Raw genomic sequence first — 11,945 nt, forward strand, 5'->3', positions numbered from 1 at the left:
CACCCAGAACATGTGGGTTTACCCATAACCTCGAATGCAGACTTCTTTTCTCTAGAATATGATAATAATACGTACCAAATCTTAGCCCCCCGTCTTTATTTATCGAGACGCTTTCTGCCATTAATAATCAAAGTCAATAGAAAATACTCAACCATCGTCTTCGTTGTTCTGTGACTGAACTTAATACAACGAACTCTGTAGATACTAATGACCACCAATGTCCATAACCATAGACTGTAAATAATATAGTCGATGGTCAACTAGGCTACTGTCCATGTCACACAGAGACAGTACTAAAATGTATACTTTTCAGGGGGATATATTCTACTTATTGTAGTTACATTTATATCATTATTATTTATTGATTGATTGATTTATTTATTCAATTATGAATAATTATGATTCAATTTATTCATTGTTGTGTTGGTAGTTTAATTTAAGAAAATGATCTGAATACTTTCTACACCAAGAAGAATAATGGCATTCGCATTGAGTCAGCCACAGAAATAAAACACACACACATGATAGTTGTGAAGAACATATCATATCATTGTCGGGAAGGAGTCATTATAGATTTACCGACATGACAAGTACCTCAACATTTACAGTCGTGCCTTTAGAACTACAAATGTTCCCAAGACTCCTACGTCGAGACGTGTGTTTCATGTTAACTATCTTGCGTTGTGCACTCTTTGGCTCTGCTGCTTAGCAACAAACATTAGCGAGCTAGCCAGTTGCCAGGTTAGCTACTCTCATGCGCAACGTAGTTAGCTGGAACATTGGCTCGCCGATAGACAGTAATGCCGATAGATGGTAATCTTCATCCCGTAAATGTCACAGATTTTACTCAGCTGTCGACGTTAATTAAACTTTATCAGCCTTTTTGAAGCGGAAAACACACATTGGCTCTGTGCAGACATTAGCTAGATATCATTAACGGGCGGAGCAGAAGCTTCTTTTCTCTGGGAAAAGTGGCTAACCTTAGCTAGGTAACCTTAGCACCAGAGTCACTATCGCCTCCTCTTGCCTCAGGGTAGAGCAGGGGGAGACTGTAGATATGTGATTGTCGGTTATCTGGCTGGTTACCTCATCTAATGTTGGCGGACATCAGATGAGACGTAACGTGATTTTACAGGTAAGAAATTGCTTGCTCTGTGGGTTTGCTAGTTTTTAATTCTCACTGTCCAGAACCGTTTCCTTCAATCAGCTTTAAGGGACTACACCAGCAGCTGTTCGGTACTTAAAGCTGCTATTCAACAGGTCATATCTTGAGGGCGAGGGAGTCTGATTTGGGCAAATAAAAAACATTGAAAAGTTTACTTGTCAACTTAATTCCACCCACAGACTTTGGAAATACTACATTGCCTACAGTAGCAGTAAATTTCGACAGAAAGTAGTTGTTACACCTCAATAATTGTATTCTCCCTGTGCCCTAAAATATTGGCTTTAACTGTGCCCCGCCTTGACGCCTGGCTAAATTAACGGTGTGTCTGTGAAGATGACTCACTGGACTTGGAGGGGAGGTGTATTATCTTCTACATATTTAACAGAGTTGTTGTATATGTGCATTGTAATGCACAGGACACCCAACCCTGGTAACCTCTCATGTCAACGGCAGGGCTATATTTTAGTTTGTTTATGTATTATATAAATATGTTGTATGAATGGGGTGATGATCTCATTGTAGGTGACAAATACGATAACCAGAGGACCCTCAATATAGTTAGCATAGTTATCTGTGCAGGTATGGAAAATTATCTGTTTAATTGTAATTTGTGGTGATCATACTGCAGTTGATGTTAATGTGCAGTCAAACTTTTCATCTGGTATTTTCAGATATCTCAGAAATCATTGTGATCGTTTTTTGCTTTATTACTTTGTATTGATGGATTATACCACGCTTTGTGATTACAGTGATACACATCAAATAATTGCCCAACATTATTATCAATGTTAATAGCATGATATTACTTTTTTTTTTTATTGTGTCTGAGCAGACTGTTTAAGACTAGTAGTCGACTGTTCTCCAATTATTATCCACTTTGAATCACTTTTTGTGACCTAACCCTAACCGTAATTTAAACTGCACATCTAGGAATGATTAGACTGAGATATGAAAGAACTGCAAATGTTTAACTTTGCTTGTGAGATGGCAAGTTAAAAGAAGAACAGGTTCTGAGTTAGATCAAGTGTATTGTATTAACTTAACCTGAAAAGAGCATACAAATAAAGAGCAGGCTGTTTTATTTTAAGCCATGTTTTGATTAAGCGTTATCACGATAACAATATATACATATATAATAACAACTGCTGCATAATGCGGCTCAATTATGGTTCATGAATAATATCCTCTACTACAGTACATATTGTGACAGACAGGCTGTTGGACATCACAGTCACACAGTAGGTTGTCAGTGTCCATTGGGAACAGCTTTCCCACAAGATGTTGTTTATCATTGCACTCAGCAGCTACACACATATAACTGTGGAAGACCCCGTTGCTATGCGAAGTCTGCTGCTCTCAGTCCTAATGGAAGAATAAACACATCGCATAGCCACTCCAAACAAGTTCCCTGTAAAATTTACAATCATTTGTTCAATTTGAGCACACACATAATAGTTAAAAGGGCAATTCCAGTTATTGTGTATATAAAGTCATTTATTAGAGTGTACCTTGTCCTTAATTAAATTCTTATGATAACCTGTAGTGCTAAGATTTATAAGATTTCAAATTGGATGATCTATAAAAATATTAATTGGATACTTATAAAGTTTTAACTGTTGGCTAAGCAGAAGAGGCAATAGCTTCATACTCTTGTAATTTTTAATTTTGTTGATATTTTTGACACACAGTGGGGCCCAAAAATGGCCTCAGACTTTTGGACCCCACTGTATACTGTACAAAAAAGATTAGTTGAAGATTAATCAATAACAAAAAATAAACATTTGCTGCAGCCTTAGTAACCTGTAATATAAAGGTACTGTTTGCATTGGATAAGAAATAAGTTTAAAAAAGTTGACTACTTACACCCACTACTTTTATCAAACCAATTTAATCAGAGCTGTATTTTGGTGGGAAAAGTGCTAATAACAAGTGGACATTCATGTTGATGAAAGAGAGGTCTTTGAGTCACTGACGTGATGGCTTCAAATGTGAACTAAATCAGGATGTGTTAAATGACAATACAGTATTTTAGCTGCACTCGTGTTGATGTTTCACTTACAGTATTTAAACATGTGCCACACGTCAATGTTTTGTTTAATTTATGCTTTCAGGTGGTATATGTGTCCGTGTCACATCACTGAATCTACCTGGGCAGAGTGGAACTGAGAAAAGCAGCCAGACGTCGCCACCATGTTGGAGGAGGACATGGAAGTGGCCATCAAAGTGGTCGTAGTTGGCAACGGAGCTGTCGGAAAGTCCAGTATGATCCAACGCTACTGCAAGGGCATCTTCACTAAGGACTACAAAAAGACCATTGGAGTGGACTTCCTGGAAAGGCAGATACTGTAAGCAGCTTGTTTCACAGAAATTCTCTTTTCTCTATCAGGTAGTTACTACTCTGCTCTGATGTACCACAGTTTAGACATATATTGTACTTTTTAAGGTTATTGTAAAGTTGACAGACAACAACTGCAACTTTATTAATAAAGATTTTTTTTGTCTACATTCCAATAATGAAGATCCAATAAGATGCATCATTTTATTTTGATTTAATTAGGAAACAGTGAGATAAAATGTAAAAAATGTTCTAACAAGAGCAGGTTTGGCAAACCTATAGAGAAAAAATGACTGTGTTGTGCTGGGTAGGATATTGTTATGCTAACTAGTAGTTATTACATACTTTATATAGCCTCATTACCTGTTCATTGTTTTAGTGTAAATGATGAAGAGGTCAGACTAATGCTGTGGGACACTGCTGGGCAGGAGGAGTTTGACGCCATCACCAAGGCGTATTATCGTGGTAAGACCCCACCCCCACCCCACCCCCACACTGCAACAAACCTATCACTGTTGCTTTGGGTCACTGACCACCGGGGTTTTGGGTTTTGGGTTTTTTTTGTTTTATTTTTCAAAGATTTTATGGTTTACTGGCAGCGGAGCATTTAACCAAAGCACATATTCTGGCACACAATACCACTGTAAACATGCCTCTCCAAAGAGGCTGTTTTGAAGTTCACAGTGTTTTAACATCCTCAAGGAGGGTGAATTATGTCTCATACTTATAGCAGAATAGATTAAGTTTTTTTTTTTTTTTTTTAGATTCAGCAGCTTGTAAAATGTGAATTGTTGTCATGGTGTGTTGTCTTGCATTCCAGGCGCGCAAGCATGTGTGCTAGTCTTCTCTACCACAGACAGGGAGTCGTATCAGGCTATTGACAGCTGGAGGGAGAAGGTGGAGGCTGAGGTTGGAGATATTCCCACAGTTCTAGTGCAGAACAAAATCGACCTCCTGGAAGAGACTGTTATAAAAAAGTAAGTTTCTTTTTTCTTTTTTTTCTTTTCTTTGTAAAAATCACAGTGGAACAGTAAAGCAGTTGAATGTTAGGGACAAATGGTAATGACTGTGAAATGTAATTCAGGCAGTATACCTTACCATGAATTCAAGAAATGTATTCTCTTCACTTGCATTGCAGCGAGGAAGCAGAAGCCTTGGCTAAAAGACTTAAACTGAGATTTTATCGAGCTTCGGTAAAAGAGGACCTTAATGTCAACGAGGGTGGGTAACTGAAAATGTGGACAAATAGCCTTATGCAAGTGAAACAGTCTCATTCTTAATGTTACTTTCGTAACATTTTTGCTGGTTCTGTCTTTATAGTTTTTAAGTACTTAGCTGAGAAGTATCTTCAGCGACTCAAACAGCAAACAGCAGAGGAGACAGAGGTGGTCCACACAACGAGCAATAAAATAGGTAAGAAATAACCTTTCATGCTACATTAAGTGTTTTTTCTTAAGTATGGTGAGATAACTCGTATATTGTGTTTTTCCAAAGGTGTTTTTAATACCACAAGTAGTAATGTCTGCAACCAGAGCTCCAGCAACGGCAGAGAGGTCATCACTTTGCGACCTAACAAACAAAGGACCAAGAAGAATAAAAATCCTTTTGGAAGTTGCAGCCTACTCTAGATAGAAAATTTAAGTTTAGTGATAGACTATCGTTTCTATCTATTGTTTCATGGACAAAACACTATCAAATCCAGAGTTAATTCTCTGTGCAGAAGTATTTTTGTACGAATCACAACAGTGTTGAGTGATATTTTCACTTAAGTGTTGACATAGTGCCAAATTTCCATTTTTCTGAGCTGTAGTTAAATATTAGTACTGCAGTGATTTGGATGTAACATGAAATTAATAGAATATGCTCCTATGTATAACCAAATATCAATAGCTATTGTCAACAATAGTCCTCCTTAATACCTAAATACTCTGCTCTTTGAATCAAAGTACATCAAATCACAATCAGTTATGGTACCATGTTTTGATTTCACTTTTACAATTTACACATTTCATATTTAACTGAGATTTTCTTTAACTGTGGTACAGCTTTGAGTAACTCACCACAACCTCAGAGTAAATACATTTCAGTACCTTTTTGTTTTCAGTTTTCACTACATTTATAACATTTCAAACACTAAAAATGGTACAAGACTTATAGTTTTGGTATGCCTTCTGTTGTATCGTATCAGTTATTACTATTTTATTGATATCATTCTGCTCCTGGGAGGAGTGGGAATAGCTCAGTTGTATCTGCCCCTGTGGTGTGGAGTCTTGAGGACAATGCAAAGCCTTGTTCTCTGAAGGTTTTACAAAAAGCTGACCATCAGGATTGGATATTTTTCTTCTGACTGCTTGTGTTTGCCTGAATATGCAAGCAAATCCAGTTTCTTCGCACTACACGAGGGTACTCCAAAAAAGATCTCCCAGACTAATGCTCACTCCTCAGTGCAGCTAGCTGTGAACTGTATGTTATTGCCTTGTCTGCATCAATCAAGCCTTTTTATAATTGTTCTTTCCAAAACTCATTATCTGAAAGACACCGGTTTACCAAGCACAAAGAAATATGTGGTAGTGTCGATAAGTCGTATATTAAATATCCTGTCTGAAATTATTAACATTTCTTTATTAATAGTTACGATTCTAAGTATTTTACATGGAATTATACTACATAGGACATCTGGGATTACATGTGCATGCATGTTTTTGTCTTTTTAAAAGTTTTGTAACTGATCTCAGATCTGTGGTAGAAGCTTCTACAGACAAGTTCAGATGGGACTGAATTTATTCATTTTTTTCACTTCATAGTTTGTTGTGAAAATCCCAACAGTCGGTTAAAATGTGTTCAATATTTTTACCATTGGCACTAAATTGTGTCACATTTCAAGCTCCCTCATTTGTTTGTATGTGAACAATTCTGTTTTGAAAAAAAGAAAAAAGCGTGGCAACTAATGCATGTAAGCCTTTTCCCACATCAGTGAATGTTCAACCATGGTCACAATGCCACAATGCCTTGTCCATGTTTACATTCTCCCCTACTGACCACCAGTAAGCATTTTAATCCTACTCTTGCTGTTTGTTTAAGACTGCCTGCACAGTGAATCTGTAAATATTTCTTTCTCAAACTTTCTCTTGTAACATTGTGTTTACTTTTGGCTTTTTTGCTTTCTGACTGAATGGATTTAGCGCACTTTATCATTAAGATGGCATATAATCTTAAAGAACCATAAGTTAAAACTAACCATACTTATGTGCTGTCACTCAGGTGTTGTTATAATCTTTGTGTCTTACTGCTTTTCACACACAACTTCACAAACCAGTTTCACACATTTAGATAGACAAACCAATATATGTATGCTTAGAGTCTGACAAAAACAACACTCAACTGTTGGATTTTTTTGTTTTAACAGTTACAAATGTATCACAACTTGAAGCGTGCCACACAACTGTGCACCTTCAGTTTGGGGGGAAAGTTGACGGTAATCTGACTTAAATAAAACTACTTTTTTCTCGGGCATCCAGTGTGTCATTTCAAATGACCTTACTCTCCTGTCTCCTGTTGACATTAAAACATTTTGTTTAGTTGCATTTGGTCAGAGTTAGCAAGAAAATAACTAAACTGTAAACTTTGTTGCTAATAGATGGTGTATTAGTAACCATGCTGGGTGTGGAACTTTAGTTAGTCTTAACCTTAGAAACAGTAGTTTGACAGAAAATAAAAATGTTTGTAAGTCAACGTTTTAACCACTAACCTTCCTCCGACCATATGGGAGTTTGCTCGAACTCCATCCATAGAGGAAGAATAGTTAAGCTTACTAAGATGTTTATAGCTGACTTGCGTGACTATAGCACCATTTCACCATTGCTTTGTTGATGTTGTTTTGTTTATAGCTTCATACCCATCCTAAATAATTGTTTTGGTCTCCATTTTAAAAAATATCTCTGATACCAACAGGATACAGTCTATAGATTAACATGTGTATGTTACCAGATGGTTCAGCTGAAGGAAGACAATAAACAAGTGTTCATTTAGGGTGTTAGAACCAATGTAGAATAGGTTCCCTAAAAACCAACTGATAACTTTTATTCCCATCTATTACAGCAAAAGTCCACCTTCAACATATTCACTTATTAGACAAAGCCTTTTTTTGAATTTGCTTTTTTGACACACAATTAAACTTTAAAAACGGTTTTATGCAAATATGAACTAAGTCCACAGCTTAATGTGATTTGTGTTGCCGTCACACAAAGAGGTAGTGTATGCACACCCGAAATCCTTTAACAAGTGCCTGATTTAAAAGGTGAGAGTGAAACAGAAAAAGACACTTTCACACTGGGCTCACTTAGCAGTTTTCTGACCTTCATTCATCAATTACTTCACTTTAATTTGGATCAGTCCAGATGTTCCTGATCAGAGTAACAGTAACCAAGTCATAAAATACCTGTTAACTGCTATGTAGACTATTATGGTCACTTCATTATAAGTTTATTAACAGAACAGACCTCCAATGAACCACTGCTACTGTATCTTTTTCTGTCTTCAGTGCACACGTGAACACACGTTTGGTGGGTTTACACAATAAATGATTCATATTAAGTAGGTCAGTGTAAATGATGATCGTTTAAAAGTAAAACTTGATTATGCATAGAAATCACTGTAATATTCCTTAAAGGAGAATACTAGTGTCTGCTCACTCGTGAGTTGTGCTTTACTCATTGCCCATAGTAACTAGTCTTTCTGCTACATGTTGAGTCTCTCTAAAAGTTAGTAGGATTACAACAGTTCTCGTGAGGTTAGTAGCTTTTAAGACACGTGTTGTGTTTTGGTGACTTATTGACTGCCGTTGGCTTGTGGCTCCTCTAGTTTTTGGTGATCCATAATCTTAATATTCTTCTCAGCATTTTCAACGTTCCTCAACAACATCTCCAGCCTCCGCTTGATCTTCTTCTGGTCCTCCAGAGCACAGCTGATCACGACGGCCTGAAACTTTTGGTCGATGGGGACGGGCGGCGCCTCAGACACACAGGCCGCATGCAGGGCCAGCAGCCGCTGCCGCCCGCCATCCATGTCACTCAGTAACTTTTTCACCATTTCATCTATTATAGATGTGGCCTTGCGCAGTGCCTCCTCCTGCTGGGAGTTTCTGATTGTGCCAACACAGATCTCCACACACAGCGTCCGGCCCATGAGACGGTTTGCAGTTAAATCTAACTCTTCTCTCTCCCCTAGAAAACATAAAGAGATAAATCAGTGTGTCTTCAAATAAATAAAATACACTGGTACAGTAGTGGACACAATAATAAGAACATATATGCAATCTACTGTAAGTGTTGCCACACAACAAGGTTCTTGTCCTCAACCTCGTGAGTGGAGTTTCAATGTTCCTGCTCCAGTTTCCTCCCACAAGCCAATGACATACAACTCAGATGAACAGTCCTAATTTAATGCAATACAATCCAACAGGATGGCCCTGCAGTTAACTTCACTATACTTGTGGAGCTTATGAACTTCATTTTCAAGACTGTCAGAGAAGTGTTGATTCAACTCATGCAGCTGACAAAACAAGATTTTAGCATTATACTGTATTAGATGCTTATATGTGTGTGTAAACCAAACAAACTCAACAAAATTGATACATAATTCCCTATAATATTCACAGTGGTTTTTATTTATTAATGGCAGGATAGGTGGATTGGACAGTGTTCGTGTAACTTCCAGACCCTGTATGTACAGTGTTGTGTCGTTAGACTGGAGCTGTATTGATGTAAGGTGGACATACTTCAGTTGGGAAATCAGGAAATTGTAATTGTGATACATTGTGTATGATCATTTAACTGTAACTACCCTTTGTGCATCCTACAATATATAAAAAGAAGGAAAACAAGCTATGAATCTCTGATGCAAATTTCCGTCTTCTTTAGGGTGGGGTGCAAAAACTCCCATGTTGACTTACTCCTCTTTCAATCCCTTGTGGTTCTTGAACACCACCACCCAACTATAAAGCAGCATTCAAAGCATAACCTCACTGGATCACAATGTTACAGCAGCTTCAACTATGCGTGGATTTAAAACACACACACACACACACACACACACACACACACACCACTGAAAAACACACAAACAAGGTGTGATCAGACTCTATTATGGTCAGTGTCAAAAACACAGTAAAGCAGAGTGGGAGTCAGAAGCCTCACCAGCACAGATGTTTCGCATTTCTTGACTGTTCTGTATGGACTGAATCATTTCCAGGATGCACTCCCTTTCCTGCTCCATGGCCGATGCTGCTTCGCGTAAAGCCTCCACCCTGATAGAGAGACAGAGGCAGGTCACAACCTCCACCGCCCATTCAAAACCACATCCCTCCATTGTGAAAAAATAACGGCTTTTACAATAACAGGTCGATGAACGTGAGCTTCACAATCAATACACGTTAGGATACAAAATAAAAGCAGATTTTTCTATTATGTACTTATGTCTCTATACATATTTAGATATATATTTTTTTTTTCCTCGCCTATACCCAATTACTGTCACTAAACTTACTATAAAGGCTGTAAGCAGCCACACAATGTAAACAAGACAAATCTTCAAACATCTCCTCAAGTGCACTGTACATAACGCACATGGTTCAGGCCTGTTACTTGACTGTACCTCGTTTCCAGCAGATCCAAATTTTCCAGGAGTCGTCCGGAGCGATCTGCCATGGACAGTGTCCGGCTGAACTTGCTACAGGGAGCTTCGTTCATTTTCGCCTGTATTTTCGCTTGAGCCATGCTGGTAAATGATTCTTCTTATTGTTATTATTGTGATTCGTGCCTGAGAGCAAATCCCGTACGTGCGATCGACACCCTGAGCCGTCCAGCTGACACTAACTCCGCCGGCTCCAGCAGCGCCCCAGGGAGAACATTTCCTAACATGGGCTGCAACTTCCTTCAGTCGCTCCTCGCAGAAGTTTCCCGAGGAGCCCAGAACAGATCAGTGGTTCCCAACGTCGGGTCCGAGGACCACTACAGGTCCTCGAGGAGCTCCAGTGGGTCCCCAAGAATATAGACTAAGATGTAATTTACAGATGTGTAAATATGAATGCTTATTTTCATATTTAACAAATATATTAATGTGAGGGGGTTTTAAAACCTAATTTGGCTCTATTGCAGTAGAAGAATCATTAGTTTTGGGAACCTTGGCTTAAAGTGGACCTCAGATGGGTGGGATTTCATTTGTTTGTTTGTTTGTTTTTTAACAAAACTGGCAAATCAGATAGGACAAACACTTTCCAACATTAATCTCCTTTTCTAATCATTTAATGACTATACTGATTTTTATCAATGAGTAGAATATCATAAAGATTAAGTATTTTATGGATGCTTAGACTAATTACCAAGATCTATCTGTCATGTTCCACCGAAGCTGCTGAGTGAGAATTAGAGTGATTTCACACAAGTGGTTGAAACTGTAGTTAGACAGAAGCTGCCAAATTCTACAACCAGGAGGGCTCAATCTGAAGGATTTTGTTGCATGAGTGCATAAACATGCTCCGTTTACCACCTGGTAAGTGACTTAGAGGATGTGAACGAAAAAGCAAACAAGCAAATAAATTACACTACAGTACGTCCCAATTACAAGGGCAGCATCACAAAACGCATCTGAATGCCAACTTGCAGTTTGAATCCACTTTAAAAGGAATTAGTCAGTCACCCACTAAAAATTTTAACGACAACATGAGGAAACTGACAGTGCCCAAAGAGCTGTTGCCAGAATTGCAATGGCAACTGCAATTATACAGGACTTCCACTGGGACAGTGTTTATATTCCAACCAGTGCACAAAAACAATTTGCTGCAACAAGCACAAAACAGGCCCTTGGTGGTTATTCTCCAAAGTTTCTTTCATCTTCATCCAGATGGGCGTAAGAATTCTATTCTAGTGCATTGTGTACCTTGTACTCCAATTTATGTTATCGCATTATTACATTTCTGTAGCACAGGAGAATAATGCCTCTCTCAATATGGTTGACCTCCGACCAGCATAACAAAGACAAAAAAAAAGAAAAAAAGAAGTGGTTTTCATTTTAGAAGGATGATCTAGTGCACTTCAGGAAAGACTGGTGCAGGCTATCCACTGGATTTCATGTCTGCAATGAAAACAGAGACTGCAACTCGAGACACTCTTAGCACTGTGGTCACAAGTTCAGCTAAGGCATTTTGCAGTGTCATCAATGCCATCTATAGCAAACGTGTTGGCACACTGAATTGTCAAGTCTTTTACAACAGAGGACTGTGCGTAAATCAGCAGCCAAAAACCAACCTTTCAAAACATGGGATCTGCCAACCACAGTATGATCTGAGTGGTGCTCTGTAACTGAAGTAGACAGGAATTCTAATAATGGAGACCGTCATGTCCGATCTTGATTTTAAAATGATTAAATATGTAAAAAAAAAAAAAAAAA

The 11,945-nt window shown here is 38.2% G+C and overlaps 2 protein-coding genes across 2 annotated transcripts; one reads left to right on the forward strand and one right to left on the reverse strand.

The window, feature by feature from the left end:
• Positions 1 to 718: 718 nt before the first annotated feature.
• On the forward strand, positions 719 to 7,011 carry rab23 (RAB23, member RAS oncogene family). Its single transcript, XM_056395878.1, has 7 exons — positions 719 to 1,135; positions 3,277 to 3,510; positions 3,880 to 3,965; positions 4,321 to 4,477; positions 4,639 to 4,721; positions 4,821 to 4,913; positions 4,995 to 7,011. The coding sequence occupies exons 2-7, from the start codon at positions 3,356 to 3,358 to the stop codon at positions 5,126 to 5,128; spliced, it is 708 nt and encodes a 235-aa protein (XP_056251853.1). The 5' UTR covers positions 719 to 1,135; positions 3,277 to 3,355; the 3' UTR covers positions 5,129 to 7,011.
• A 509-nt stretch (positions 7,012 to 7,520) lies between these two features.
• bag2 (BCL2 associated athanogene 2) lies at positions 7,521 to 10,439 on the reverse strand. The gene is made up of 3 exons (XM_056395879.1): positions 10,152 to 10,439; positions 9,695 to 9,804; positions 7,521 to 8,722 (listed from the first exon to the last, which is right to left on the reverse strand). Exons 1-3 carry the CDS (start codon positions 10,271 to 10,273, stop codon positions 8,328 to 8,330), a joined length of 627 nt encoding a protein of 208 aa, XP_056251854.1. The 5' UTR covers positions 10,274 to 10,439; the 3' UTR covers positions 7,521 to 8,327.
• Positions 10,440 to 11,945: the final 1,506 nt, after the last annotated feature.

Source organism: Seriola aureovittata, chromosome 14, assembly GCF_021018895.1.
Source record: "Seriola aureovittata isolate HTS-2021-v1 ecotype China chromosome 14, ASM2101889v1, whole genome shotgun sequence".
Classification (NCBI taxonomy): domain Eukaryota; kingdom Metazoa; phylum Chordata; class Actinopteri; order Carangiformes; family Carangidae; genus Seriola; species Seriola aureovittata.

Excerpts from the sequence above, each read along its gene's own strand:
- rab23 (XM_056395878.1), top strand. The coding sequence starts at position 3,356 with ATGTTGGAGGAGGACATGGAAGTGGCCATCAAAGTGGTCGTAGTTGGC. Across the intron at positions 3,511-3,879 it reads TTCCTGGAAAGGCAGATACT|TGTAAATGATGAAGAGGTCA; the intron begins GTAAGCAGCTTG and ends TCATTGTTTTAG. Across the intron at positions 4,478-4,638 it reads GAAGAGACTGTTATAAAAAA|CGAGGAAGCAGAAGCCTTGG; the intron begins GTAAGTTTCTTT and ends CTTGCATTGCAG.
- bag2 (XM_056395879.1), bottom strand. The coding sequence starts at position 10,273 with ATGGCTCAAGCGAAAATACAGGCGAAAATGAACGAAGCTCCCTGTAGC. Across the intron at positions 9,805-10,151 it reads TTGGATCTGCTGGAAACGAG|GGTGGAGGCTTTACGCGAAG; the intron begins GTACAGTCAAGT and ends TCTCTCTATCAG. Across the intron at positions 8,723-9,694 it reads AATGCGAAACATCTGTGCTG|GGGAGAGAGAAGAGTTAGAT; the intron begins GTGAGGCTTCTG and ends TATGTTTTCTAG.